This window comes from Octodon degus, unplaced genomic scaffold (genome assembly GCF_000260255.1).
Source record: "Octodon degus isolate 3935 unplaced genomic scaffold, OctDeg1.0 scaffold00009, whole genome shotgun sequence".
Lineage (NCBI taxonomy): Eukaryota > Metazoa > Chordata > Mammalia > Rodentia > Octodontidae > Octodon > Octodon degus.
In genome coordinates this window covers 28,607,472-28,622,232 of record NW_004524585.1, presented here as the reverse complement: position 1 = coordinate 28,622,232, position 14,761 = coordinate 28,607,472, and the positions used below count along the sequence as shown (strand labels likewise).

At 44.1% G+C, this 14,761-nt stretch overlaps 1 protein-coding gene across 1 annotated transcript in view; it reads left to right on the top strand.

Moving 5' to 3' along the window:
- LOC111814382 (cuticle collagen 1-like) overlaps window positions 1-14,758 on the top strand; it is an 18,711-nt gene extending 3,953 nt beyond the window's left edge. The window contains exons 2-3 of the mRNA XM_023707643.1: window positions 2,982-3,678; window positions 14,721-14,758. Of these exons, the coding sequence (XP_023563411.1) occupies window positions 2,982-3,678; window positions 14,721-14,731 (708 nt within the window). The 3' untranslated portion in view covers window positions 14,732-14,758. The remainder of the gene's footprint in view (window positions 1-2,981; window positions 3,679-14,720) is intronic.
- The last annotated feature ends 3 nt before the right edge of the window (window positions 14,759-14,761 follow it).

Genomic DNA, 14,761 nt, shown 5'->3' with positions numbered 1-14,761 from the left:
TCTCTCTCAAATAAATAAAAATAAAATATAAAAAAAAAAAGAAAACCTATCACTGACCACATCTGCATCTAAGCACAAGCCTGGTGTTATCTGAGAAACACTGTAGGACACTGGGGCCTAAATTTAATTCTTCAACAGGCTGGTACACCTTCCTCTCCCCCCTGCACACAATTTCACCACCAAAGCCATGCTTTTGGGCAGATCACCAGCCACATGCCTGAAGCTTCTATCCAAGTGCACATGCATATTCCACGGAGGAACGGTGCTGGGAGCTTTGCCTACCTCACTAAGCAGCCCTTGTCTAGGTCCAAAGATTTTGTGGTTTATGAATGAAACCAACTATGGAATGAGGCAAACTTGGCTGAAAGGAGATACCAAATAGGACAGGTGAGTTTCAGTGAGCTGGGAAGTCACTGGGCTGTCAGCCAGAAGTCTAGTATTGTCAGAGCCACTTCTCTTTTAGGAATATGTAGAAATAAATACCACCTGGTGGAAGGGACTGCACACAGTATCGGGTACTCAGAAAAGCCCTCAGCCTCTGTCTGAGTTACCAACGAACTCTAAGCTTTCAAATCAAGTGAATGCTCTACATACGTGGGCTGGCTCAAGCTCGGGTGGCCCTGCCTTATGTTTCTATGGTCCACAGGGTGGACTAGCCCCTCCTTTTGGAATGCCCTCTGCCCTTGGCCCCTGGTACCCACTCATCTACAGGCTTCCTTCAGTCCCCTTTTCTCCTTCTCACGTCCTGCTTGCTTCTCCTCCTCTGGACTCTGTTCCTTCTTTTTCTCATCATATACTTTTCCTGATGAAGAGTGATATGTTCCTGAACAAGTGTAGAAACAGCGGGGATGAGGAACAGATAAGGTGTGAAGAGGACTAGGCAGGAGTCATCACACAGGAGGAAGTAGTTCCCGGGTTTCCACCCCTCAGAGCGAGAAGACCCTTGTCTTGTCAAGATGCTGCGCCACTCTCCGCCTGCCTCTGCCCTCACTGTATACGCAGGTGGTGGTACTTGCGGATTTACATCTTTGTCTCTCTTACTGGACTACAAAATGCTTGAGCACAGGAGTCATAACAGGAAAACTTTCTCAAGTGAATAAATGTTTACAATATGTGCAGAGATTAATGTAGCCAAAGCCACATGTATTCAGCAAGATCTGATGCTGGTTCATGGCATCAATGATCCAATAAATCCTCACTGACCACACAGAAAGTGGAAGCATTTGAGCAAGTTCTTCACTCCCAGAGGTTAAAGCAGTGTGTTCTGCTTACGTCACTTCTGGCTCATACGTCAAGCCTGACTAGGTCACCTCTTACAGATCTTGGTATCTCAGACACCTTGCAGCCAGTTGGTTAATAATGGGCCTAATGCCTTGATAACAGAGACCTTGTGGCTCCAGCCATACAGGTGGGTTCCCCTTTATCTCCAGAGATGCCCCCACTCCTGTTCACATCACACTAACCACACACTCCTTAAGCCTCCCTTCCCGTCCTATAATCACCCACAGCCACAGAGCCCAACACTCCAGACACTCTTGTACTTATTCACAGCAGCAGGTTTTCCAATATCATTCAATCATGTGTTAAAAATGTGTGTTTCTAACCTTTATATCTCTGTCTCTACCATTTCTTTCATAGTGCTTCGCACAGAAGATTCTCGAAGTAAGTGGCTGATGCATGAGACTCAGCTGCCCAAGGGGTGAGGGAGGAGGATTGAAAGTTTTAGGTTATCTGGGGAACATGGTGAGGCCCTGTCTCAATTACACACACACACACACACACACACACACACACACACACACCCCTAGACAACACTTAAGATATATATGACCAACTGGTTTAAATTTAATTTTTAAATATTTTGTGTGGGGCCCAGGAGATAGCTCAGAGGGTTAAGTGCCTGCCTGGCAAACACAAGGACCTGGGTTCTGTCTCTGGTACAGCAGGTCTTGTTGGCCTCATTCGGATGCATAGCGAGACCCCGTACCAAATAAATGAATCTTAAAAAAAATTTTGTGATATGTATAGGTACCAGTTCCCCAGAATGAATGTGATCAGTACATACTACAAACATATACTAATTTAGAACAAAATTTAAAATACATATTCTGTTAAAAATAATTTACATTTAATGTCACTAAGTTTTGGGAATCATTTTTCTACCAGAGTTAGAATGGTGTTCTCCGGGGTCTAAAATCTTGAACCTAAGCTCCTACCTGGTAAGTAAACGCCAAATTCCTGGATGGGAAGACCTGCCTCCTACCTCACCTCTATAGCTACTGTGTTTAAGTGATGACTGTGGTTAGTTTCAACACTCAGGTCAGACTTTCCAAGCTAAGGGCATATCTCCCATCCTGAGTGTAGTTGATGGCAACCACCAAATGGACATCATAGCTTGTCCAGCCCAAGGATTTCGTTTTCTGTACATATCCTTTGTTGGTCTGCATAGATCCGGCACTGCTGCCCGTTTATTGAAATACTATATGCACTGACAGAAAGTAGAACATGTTAGGAGGATATGCATTCAAATTCCCTTTGTCCAATTAGGCATGCTGCTAGCCTATCCTTGAGGAAAAGCAAGTCAGAATTTCTAAAATTGCGGGTCCAGGGGAACACAGAATTCTGTTCTGCCAAGCTCTGTGTAACATGGGAAATCCTTCCTTAGCACGTAGTTTTTCTTTCACCAATGGTCTGACACACAGCCTCAGAGAGTGGCGACCCCAATCCCAAAGTGACAGTGCTTTTGCAAGGTTTTTCTGCCAGTTCTGATTGAGGACCAGCCGCAAGCCCAGGCTGACGATCTGTCTACAAGAGCACCAGCAAGGAGGATTTGTAACTTTTGGCCTCCAGTCCCAAACCAGGAAGTGCTGTTTAACCTGAGCTGAAGACAAAAGCAATCCAGCCTCAAAAAACAAAACTCACCAGACTTGAGAAAGACTCCGCAGGCTTTTTATCTGGGATGGTTCTCTGGTTTAGATTAGAACCTCTGGCCTCCTGCCCATAAAACTTTATTAAACTTTCAGAACTGCCATAACCAAGTTAAAGAACACAGAACTCACAGGCGTTTGCACAAACACATTCACAGACCCTCTCAGTTGGTAAAGCTTCCTTACAGGCGTGGGGCAGACGTGAGTAAGCTCCCGGCTAAGGCGGGGCGCACTGCAGAAGTGTCTAATTGTCCAGATTCTTGGGGAGCAGAGTCGAGGCGGGGCCGGCCACGCCCGGGTCGGATTCTCCGGTTGCGCAACTGCCCGCTGCGTCCAGGCAAGCCCAAGAGGGAACCCTGTAACCTCCACCCCCAACCCTTACTGACCCGCCCGGAACTGAGCAGGCCCGGGGCAGGGGCGGGTCACCGGGGACCGTGGGGCGGAGGGTGTCCAGGTTCAGGCTTCAGCCCCGGACGGCTTCGGCGGGGGCAGCAGCCTGCAGCGGGCAGGAAGGGGAGGGCCCAGCGGGGCAGCGGGGCGAGGGCTCGGGCTGGGTCGGAAAAGCTGCCTCACGGCGCGCCCTCCCTCCCGCTCTCCCTCCCTCCCGGCTGTCCGCCCAGCCCCTCTTCCAGTCCCGCCAAGCCTTCCCCGAGGCTGCGCCTGCTGTGGCCTCGCCATGTCCCAGAGCCACCCGAAGCCCGCCGCCTCCCCGCGGCCCCGGCGAGCAGCCGCTGCCCGCCGACCCGCGGAGGTGAGTGGCGCCCGGGTGTGGGAGCGGGGCCGGGCTCCGAGCGGGAGAGGCGGGCCGCCTCCTTTGGGCGCTGCGGGGCCTGCGCCCAGCCCGGGCAGGGGAAGCGCCCGGGGCCCCGCGTCCTCTGCCAGGCAGGTGGCGGAAAGTGGCTGGAGGCTCCTAGGGCTGCATCAGCTCGCTGGGCGGGGCGCGGACTGGTAGCCAGGCGCGCCGGGCAAAGTTAGCTTCCTAGGCGGGAGGGAAGTGGAGGTGGGCAGGAGGGAAGGGGGGACGTGAAGGGACACTGGGGTTCACTCGGCACCCCCAAGTGCAAGGGATCGGTCCCGGGACAGTGAGACCGAGCCTCCCGCAGGGCGCGGCTGCCTGCAGAAATAACACCTCTTTCCTAACCCGCTCGCAGCCAATCTCGGAGGGGCGTGACCACCGGGGCGTGGCCACCGGGGGCGTGGCCTAGTCCCCTCCCCCGTGCCCGCCCACCCAGCCCGGGCTCAATGCCAGCAGGCTGCCAGCCGGGTCCCATCCCAGAGCAGGGTGAGCCTGGCGTCCGCAGCGCAGCGCCTCGCGCCCTCGTTGGGTCCTCCGTGGGCACAGCTCGGAACAAGCCAGTAGTGGCCATGGCGTTCGCAAGCTGGTGGTACAAGACGGTAAATGGCAGCGGCCGGGCCAGGGCAGGACTGGGAAGCGAGCGCGTTTGCTTTGCTGAGCTCTTCAGGGCACGCAGACTAAACGCTGCGGGGGCTGGAGGGCAAGGGGCGGGCACCGGCTGCGGCCCCCTCGCAGCCTTCGGGTTAGGCTGGGGAGAGGCCGGAGAGCCTGCCTCCTGTGGTGGGAGAGCGGCCACAGGATCCGATCCCATCGTGGGGGCAGCAGATGCCCCAGTCGCAGAGGGAGCTCTCCAGTCGGAGGGCGCAGGAGCCGTCGCCTCCCCTCAGGCAGGGGACATCGATGCTCTGTACCTCATTACTTTGCGTGACCAGCAGAATTGTTCCATTCGTGTAGTTCATTTAGTGTCTGTCCTGACAATTAGCTGTGATAGGCAGTCAAGCTGGCGCTTGCACTGCTTCGAAACCAGGAAGCATGACTTAACAGTGGATTGCTTTCCAAAAAGCCACAAAAGTCTTGTTGATGGAGAGACAGAATATTTATGTCCCATTGATTTATGGTGAACATTAAAATACTGGGCGCAGCTCTCTCAGCACGTGGTACTGGGAGAAGCAAAGGTGGAGTAATCAGGCACTCTTTGGAGGTTGAAACCTTGTGCTGGAGTCAGAAAGTTGTTACTTATCTGATAATGAGCATTTATGGAACATCCAGCTTGTGTTATGCAGAGCCCCAGCCTCGGATGCCGAGGGGGCAGCAGGGTGTGAAAGGATGAGCCAATGTTTTGAAACTATTTTTACAGAAAGAGTAACTTAGCCAGACTCATATATCAAGATGAATGTGTGCAGTTTTTTTTTTTTTTAATTTTATTTATTTACGTGTGTGTGTGTGGCCAGCTCAGCCCACCAGGGGGCGGGGCTGGCTGGCATGTGGTGCTGGGGGATTGAACTGTGATCCCTGTGCTTGGCTAAGCTTGTTCTAAGTAGGTGCTTTAGACCACTGAGCCATCTCACCAGCCCTATGTGTGCAGTTTTAATAAGACATCCAAATTTCTCCTTGAGATATTTCTTCATGAATATTCTCTACGTTTTCTTTTTTATTGTACCATTTTATTGATATGCTAAGAGCAAAAGTTTGCTTTGAGTCATTATTGTCCCAGGATTCTTATCAAAGTGTCCCATGTAAATTACCTGCAAATATGGGCAGCTGGGGTTCAGCGCTGACACCAGACTGTCCTTACAAACTCATGATTCGGAAGGAAATTATGCTGAACTACTTGGATGAAAATAGTTTGAACCTGTGCCCTTATACTGTTTAGACACAGTCTGACATTTTTTCTGACACTTCTCATGTAGTCCAATCTTGGAACTATTCTAAAATCCTTTTTGCTAGGAGGAATTGCCTAGAATCAGCAACCTGCCTGTGATAGAGAGTTAACATTTCCTAAACAGAAAAGTTAGAGAATGGAAATATAATGTGGGTCATGAAGGTAATTTTACATTTTCTAGTAGCTCACTCACAAAAGCAAAAAGAAGCACGTGCAGTCAATACTGATGTTATATTTTATCAACTTGATATATCTGTTATTATGTAATATGTAATCAATGTACAAGCATTGGTTGAGATAGTTTATGTTCTCTCTTCCATATTAACCCAGTGTGCATTTTACACTTACAGCACATTTCCACTTACACTTGCTAAATTTCAAGTGTTCAGTAGCCAGAAGTGGCTGATGGCTATATATGAGACAGTTAACTTCTAGCCCAGGGTTCTTAAACTTCATTCTTTTAATTTTGGCATTGGGTGGGTGAACACAGACCATTCTGAGAAACACATGGAAGTTACAGATCATTTTCCAAAAACAAAAGCTGCACAGTTAGAAAACTGTAATTTTCTATAGTGCTTCAGGGAATTTGAGATTTCCTCCAAGTCATCCACATATCCCCCAAAGATTCATGGAGCCAATTTAGAATATATAAATACATACATTGAAACATCTGATTTATTGTATGTACATATAAAATATGTATATGTCCACACTTACCTATATGAACTATATGTGTAAATATTTAATACATAGATTTTATAAGTTTACATGTATACTACCTGTAGACACATGTATATAGTCAACCCTCTGTATCTGCATATTCAACTAACTGTAGATAAAAAAATTGGAAAAAATTGTGTCTGTACTGAGTATGTACAAACATTTTTTTGTAATTATTCCCTGAACAACTATTTACCATTATTTACAATAGCTACTTACCTAGCCATTACCTTATGTTAGGCATCCTAAGTAATCTAGAGATGAAATATATAGAAGGATGTGCATAGTGTATGTAACCAGTGGTGGCAAGCCTACGGCACGTGTACTTCAGCCAGATGTTTGTTGTTATGCTGAAAGCTTTCAAAGGCTTGCCGGTGCTGCTATATGCCAGTACTGTGCCATTTTACACAGGAGACTTGAGCATCTACAGATTCTGATCTCTGAAGGGGTCCTGTCCCCAACCGCTCCTTCACAGGTGACCATGTAGAGACGCATCTCAGAATACCTCCCATAAATTCATCAATTAAAATATTTTTAGTGGGCTTCTTTCTGTACTGAAAAAGGTTTTGAATGACCTAATTTTCAGTATTTAGGAAGAATAAAATAAAATAATTGAATGCATTTATTTGCCATTGTGCTATCTATAAAGCTGGCCAGTAAAACAGTATATTGTTCATTCTCACACTGAATACTATCAGTACTATGGATCTTATCTTTTAAGGAATTCTGTGATCATATGAAACTTTATATAAAGAGCTATTTGAAGAATATCTGTGAGCATCATAATGATAGCCATGAAGAAGAGAAGATTCAACTTACATCAGTAATGAGACTCCTGGGCCTAAGTTGATTCTATTAGCCCGCAGTAATTAAAGGTGTTCCTTCGCCTAATTAAACCCGTGGACCTGGCGAGAGCATTCTCATGGAGCCTAGTCACCTGGGAGGCTCCACCACTGTAGCCAGTCTGGGAAGAATGTCACAACACTTGCCTGGAAAAACAGACCACTTGGCTGCAATGAATTTTAGAAGTACAAAGCAAAAGTATAGAGTCTACAAAAAGAACACAGAATTTGGCTAGTGAGAATGTAGAGGTCAAACACAGCTTTCCTCTTTCGTCCGTCAATACCTGAATAGCTTAGTTTCCATTGTATACAAGTTGTTAAGCTGAGTGACATCTGATAATATCGTTCTGTAATCAGTTTTGATACTTCCCAGAGACTTAATTGCATGACATGAGTGATTTTTTTTTGTAAGAACAGTGTGTGTGATGGTCTCTTGAGAGCGCAAGGTGGATGGGTGAGAGTTTGTTCTGAGCAGGCTGTCTCAGAAGATATAGGACCTTGTGAAGCAGAGCATGCCATCTTTTTTAAACGATGAAGTCTTATTAATGCAATATTAAAATTCTGTTCTTCAAGTTCTGTCACTTTTTTGTGAAAATTGCCCAAGAAACTTGACAGCTACCACAGAGGAGAATGTGTATTAAGTTTCTTCCAGTTAAGAAAATTGTAAAGGCAACTCCACCTAGAGCACTGTTTGTATGTTATCTCCTTAGTTTATTCAGGTGGGGGAAGTGTCCATGATTAGAGGGTTTTATTTTTTTTCCTTGTGGCCTTCTCAGCCCACGCTGGGGGCGGGGTTGGCATGGCATGTGGTGCTGGGGATCAAACCGTGGTCCTTGTGTGCTTGCCTAAGCAGCACTTTAGACCGCTGAGCTATCTCCCCAGCCCTCGTGATTAGAGTTTTTGAAAATGTATGAGTCTATCTTGCTGTAGGAAACTCAAGGAATACAGGAAAATGTAAAGCTTCGAGATGTTCACAGCTGTTTATTGTCCACCTACTATGTGCAGGCTTCCATGCGGAGTACTTTAGATATGAAAAATTGTTCACATGCTCCCTGACTGCCCTTCTCTACCATTTCTCAGGAGTAAAAACCACAAGTGCATCCTAATGATTAATAAGATGGCACAGAAGTAATTGAGTACGTTCTTCTGATTCTTTAACTTAGGGAAAACTCAAAAGGCTTTATTGCTGGTGGATACCCAAAATCGAACAGTTAGGCAGTCAGCGCTACCTCTGAAAACTGGACAGAAAGCGCAGGCCTTTCCAGTGCCATCTGTGTGTCCACAAGAATCATAAAATGGTAGGGAAGTGTGCGTAGGGCTCAGGGGTAGCTATGTAGTTCATCTTGAATGCCCATCTTACTGGAGAATTGCAAAGAAAGTTACTCTATCACTTTTTTTTTTCGTGGTACTCGGGATCAAACTCAGGACCTTGCGCTTGCCAGGCAGGCGCTTATGCTGCTGAGCTATATCCTCGTCCCTGGTAAAAGTGTTTAGAGGAACAGGGAGATGCATTTTCTTACATTTCTATAACAATTACATTTTTCACACTCACTGCTTTTTCTAAAAATAAACCTATATCTCTCATATTTGCTTTTTCTGTAAGTTTGAGATTTTCAATATTAAAAGCAATGTTTTACTTTTGGGTGACTTTAGGAAGATAAATATTCGTGAAATAAGGGGATCCTAAACTTTCCAAGACTTGTTCTTAGCAATAATTTTGCATACATCAGAAGAGTATAATGAGCTCTCAACGTGCAAATCAACTGGCATCAATAATTGTCAACACTGTGCCAATCTTGTTTTATTTATCCAGTGCTCCTACCTACCACATATGCTCTCTCTTCCAAAAGCATTTTATTATTTTTTTAAACTTAATTTAATTTACTACTAGGGATTGAACACAGGACGTTGTATTTGCCAGGCAGGCGCTTATGTTGCTGAGCTATCTCCCCAGCACCCCCCCCAAGTATTTTATTTTATTATTATTATTTTATGTATTTAATACAGGGTCTCTATACACAGCTCAGACTCATAGTGATCCTCCTGTTTCAACCTCCCCAGCACTGGGATTACAGGTGTGTGCCACCATGCCCAATCTTGGTGGCCAGCATGGCATGTGCTACCGGGGATCTAACCTGGGTCCTAGAGCTTGGGCACTTAGACCACTGTGCTATCTCCGCGGCCCCCCAAAAGTATTTTAGAGTGTGGGAGTTGCGAATGTAAGTGTTACAACTGTAATAATTTGCTGCAGATTCTTGAAAAATGAATTTGTTCTATCTCCTGTGTAGTTTAATACCTCTGATGTATGATAGAGGTGTGAAACTAATATAAAGTGGTCAGGTGATAGACAAAGTCGAAATAAAAACTTATCAGGTGAACTGGTTTATCTGTACCCTGAGGAAGGCAAAACCTAAATTCTTCTACTCTAATGCTTATCACCTTATAATGGCACCTTCAAATGTTTGCTTACTTTTCATCTCCATTTCACTGTCTCAGAATTCACCACAATCAGATTGGTGCCAGACAAGAAGAGGGAGTGGAACAGCTTTTATTGTATCCTCAGATGAGCTACACACTGACCCAGACTTCTCTTCAGCACTAGCTCTTTTCATACATACGTCAGCCCCAGGGACAGGTACCACGCGCTCCGTTTTGAGCAGAAACTGATGGATTGAATTACTTGCCCTTCTAAACCTCTTCTCTTTCTGTCCTGTCAGGGTTCATCACGGTCAACTAAGAGACAGGCAAATCTTTGAGCATTTAACACAAAAGGAATGTAATATAAGAAATTGGTTATTCAGGTAACAGGGTAAGGCAGAGAAGCTACCAGGGAAGGTAATACAACCCAGAGAAGAGAAATTATCGGCTGCATTAACAATCTAAGCCTGCAGGAACGGAGAGAGCAGGATGGCCCTGAAGAAGTCGAAGGATGACTAGCTTGGTCTGCAGCAGTGTACACAGCTGAGACCGATAGACCAGAGAGAAGTGGGGGAAACTTTACCACCTCCCGGTTTCTCCAACCCACTACACACTAGTGCCTTTTGGCCAATTGAGCTTGAAGCCACCCCTGAAGAGAAACAGAGCCACCAGAGATGCCCTGTGACACCAACAAAGCCAAGGAGCCCACAGCCCAAGATCAGCCCCAGGGAGAGAGTTCTGACACACAGCCAGCTGCACATCTTGGCCTTCTTGCTGCTTTGCTGAACAATCTTGTGAAAATACATATAAATGTATTTTTTCCCAAAATTTTGCAGGAGATACCCATTTGCACATTTTCTCTTAATTTTTCATGTGTTTCTCAGGCTTTCTCTTCTGCATCTATTTTACTCATCTGAAAAGAGCAAAAGTACTTTTTAGGGAATGTTTAAAAGTTTGCAGAAATGCTGTATTCAATCAAAGTTGTTACATTGCCACTATGTGTCTACAAAAAAAAAAAAAAATACAACTTACCAACTTGTTGGGAAGATGCTATAGAAATAAAAGTAATTAGTAGGAAAGTCAGTGGACAGTAAAGTGCTAGCTGGCTTCCTTTGCTAAGAAAATAGAAAGCTGTATAATACGGGGCCCTGGTGCTCCACATACAAGGCGAGCCTCAGACCCAGACAGGAGGTTCTACGGTGACCCAGGCACTGCGTCACTTTACTGGACAATCAGTTTGCTCAGGAGGAGGCCAGAGCTGTGTGAGGCATCGCCTCAGTGCCGTGGTCCGAGGAGCAGAGCTACGCTTTGTGGTGGCTGCAAATCGCCTTTCAAAGTCAAGGGTCCCAGTCCTGGCCACACATTTGAAGCAACTGGTGAATATCAGAACAGTATATCCACCATCAGGCGCCATGCTATCCAAACTAAGTGTGAGCCCAGGCTCTCTGGCATGAGTGCGTTGTAAAGCCCCCCAGGTGCTCTGAGATGCGCTGAAGGACGGACCCCACTGCTGAGCTTAGGAGAAGCTTTCCTGTCCTCGGGAGGCCCCTACACTTGCCTTGCTTAGGACAAGTGACCCGCACAGCTGAGCTCCGTGCAGATCCAGAGGCGCTGAGCTGTCCCTTGGTGTGCAAATACTGATCTCAGTGGCCTTCTCTTCAGACAAAGGACAATAGTTCCAAATAACCTTTATGATTTTTCAAATTTTATTCAAGAATAGTTTAGAACCCATAGCCATAATTACAGACAGTATTTTTCTTTTAGCATCTTCACAGGGAGGGGCCGTCACCACAACTGTAGTTTATAATGTTTTGTCTTTCTCTAAAATAAACCACGTACCTTTGCAAAAAATTTTCCAAAGCATAGTAATATGTAACACTATTTTTATACCTGGACTTAGGGTTTGCAAGAGCTGTTCTCCTGTCTTTCCCCTTTAGTGGGGTAGACCCTTGATTTTGTCATGCTTTATAGCTGGCTGCCTAACAATAAGAAGGGTGGAAAGCCAGAGCCAAAGCCTACCTTGAGGGGAAACTGTCAGCCGGGTGTGAGCTCAAATGCCACTCCTAGCATTTAAGTATAAGTGATTTTTACTTATTTCATTACACTTTTATGTACTATAAAAAATTTCTATTTATCAAGAATAAATAATTCCTTTGAAATGACAAAGTAATACTGCCTATATTTTTAAATTGTCATAACTGAAAATTTTTTAAAACATTCATTATAGTTTTAAAATAGTCCTCTCAAACTATTTAGAATTTACAGAATTTGGAGATTTTGAGCATTTCAGTGAAAGCAAGAACTACTGATTTTGATTAATCTGGATTGATGACAATGGAGTCTCTTTCAAGCACCATAAGGAAACCATTTAGAAATCATCTACAGACCCATATTTTAAGGGATAAATGCTGCATATGCACATTGGTTGTGGGGCAGTGAATCGTGGTGCACATGTACCATGTGAGCAGGACTCAGAACTGCAGGGACTGGGATCTTACACGGAACCCAAGCAAGCTGCCCTTCAGGTCAGATAGTGACACTTGACAGCAAGTAAGGGAGGGGCCGGGGAGATGGCTTAGTGGAATAAGCGCTTCCCTGGCAAGCGCAAGGGCCTGAGTTTAATCCCCAGTTCTGCAAAATAAATAAATAAATAAATAAATAAATAAATAAATAAATAAATAAAATAGACAGTAAGTAAGGGAGCCCCTCCAAACAGTAAGTATTAGTAAAATAGCGGATATTGTTTTTGTTATTTATTTTATCTAATCTAAAAAATGTATGGAATTTAAATGAATGAGATATCATGATTCTACATTTATCAGTGCAGAAAGGAGACGGATTTGGTAGATCTCTTGTCTTTGTAGATCAACCCATATTCGATACTCTCTCTAAATACTGAATGTTTGTTCTAGAGATAAAAGACAATGTCAGTAAAACGAAATACAGTTTATTTGAGCAAATGACACAACTCAGGATCAGAGCAGCGCTCACACCTGGAAGAGTCGGAGAGAGCTCTGTCTCAGCAGATAAGCAACAAGCTTTTACAGACTGGTGGTGGCAGAAGTGAAGAAATTACAGGACTGGATACAGCCAAGCCTTCGCTTTGTTGCGTGTGATCTGATGCGTGGTCCATAGTTATAAAACCAATTGGTTATTTGGGTGTCTGTGATAAGCTGAGACATTGTTGTTTTAAGTCAGTTATAAGAAATGCGTTCAGGCTCAGTTCCAGTGTGCTTATATGAAGATCCTAGGTACCAAGACAACCTTTGGCTAATACACAGACCAATATTTAGCTCCCCACCCCAGGTCTGGCCTCTACAAAACTCTCACTCATAATTATTCTAATATTGATCACCTACTACCCAGTTGAGATTTATCTGTGCATTTTAAATTTTTTTTTTTTTGAGGACTAGTCTTACATGTTTTCTACAGCTTCTCTCAAATTTGTGAGCTCAAGTGATCCTTTACTCCCAAATATAATAGCTGAACTACATGCACACCGTCACATGTGGTTTGTGAGCTTGCAAATGGTTTTTAAAAATTATTTTTCAAAGCTCATGAATCATTTCTTACTGATTGCCCTCAACTATGGACAAGCGAACCCTCAACTAGGACATAGACTGAAATTTCAGCTTGATTACTTTTTGTAGATTCCATTCACTCATCCATGAGAGTGATTCTTTTGGGAGAGGAGCATTTACATGGATTAGAGTGATTTGTTATAAATTGTACATAGAGAGAACTATTAAGTAAAGAATCTAACCTTGTTAATAAGCAAACAAACAAAAAGAATCTAGCCCTGTATTCTTATTTCTTTACTAGTATATCTGTTGATGCGATTAAAGTAATATTATTATGCAATTCCATTTAGCACAGGACAGAGGCAAACCACAAATTATAAGTCAAGAACATTTGCTTGGTGGCCTTTTTTCACTTACTACATATGTGTCATTCTGAAGAACACTGAATTATTATTTTGTTTTTTCATGTATAAAGCCAGATGACCTATTTTTTAGATTAAGAACATGTGAAAATGCTTTGCTAATAACATGATGTTCGCTATTACTATCACTATTCTTAGTTTGAATAATTTCATTCTACATTTTTATATTGTGAATCTGCTCTAGGGAACATAATCGTATTTTATATTTTGGTTTAACTGAGGATGATCAGATTTGAGTCCAGTAGTGAGCGTTTATTTTCTCACATTTTGGCCCTTTCTCCTACTGTCTTGTACATCTTAAAAAATACAAGGAATGAAATGATTCCTTATACATTATAGGGAACATACAAATATTATTCATTTCTGAAAAACTGTAGCAAACTTTCGGGTTTATTTTACCTTATCACCAAGAAAAATGAGCATGTAAGCTTTTATGTTCCATGTAAAAATATTTACACTCATTCCTAATGTCTTAGTTAAAAATTACTCTGGGGCAGGCCAGATAGCTCATCAGATTAAAGCTCCTGCTTAGGCAGATGCATGGGCTGGGGGTTCGATCCCTGGCTGCTGCAAACAGGAGGATCACTATGAGTCCAATCTGTATAGCGAGACCCTGTGGACCCTGTACTAAATACATAAAAAAATTACTCTGATTCTAGACAATCATATCCTAAAGGCACAATAAGTACAAGGCTCATGTATAGGCTTTTGCTTCCAGGTTTTATCTCTGTAGTGGTCACTACTCAGATGGAAGAACTCTGGGGAATTTCCAAGAGCTCTTGCAAGTGATGGGTGACTTGGAACCTCGTGCTCAACTTTTGTGTCTCTGCTAAACTGAGGCATAATTGTGCCTTCAGATGTGACATGGTCCTTTGAGATCTCTGGGATGAGGCCGACGTCTCCCATGTGGAGTTGCACAAGGCACTTTGTAGGAGACAGGATGCTGGGTTGGCATCGCCATCAGCTCTGCATCTGCTTAATTAGAGAGTGACTTCCTAGATCCCAAATAATGTCTGTGTCATCCCTCTTGAAAGCCTTCCAGTCTGTGTAGAATTAACCAGTATCGCAGGAAGAAGATTAAGGGGTGCTTGTTTTTAAGGTCTGTGTATCTAACATTTCTATACGAAAGGCACTATTATCTCTATCGCTTCTTCTATTAAACATTGTCCTTTTTTCTTTAACTATTTTTTAGCATGTCAATGAAAAAACGAGTGGATCAGCAGCCAGACCAGG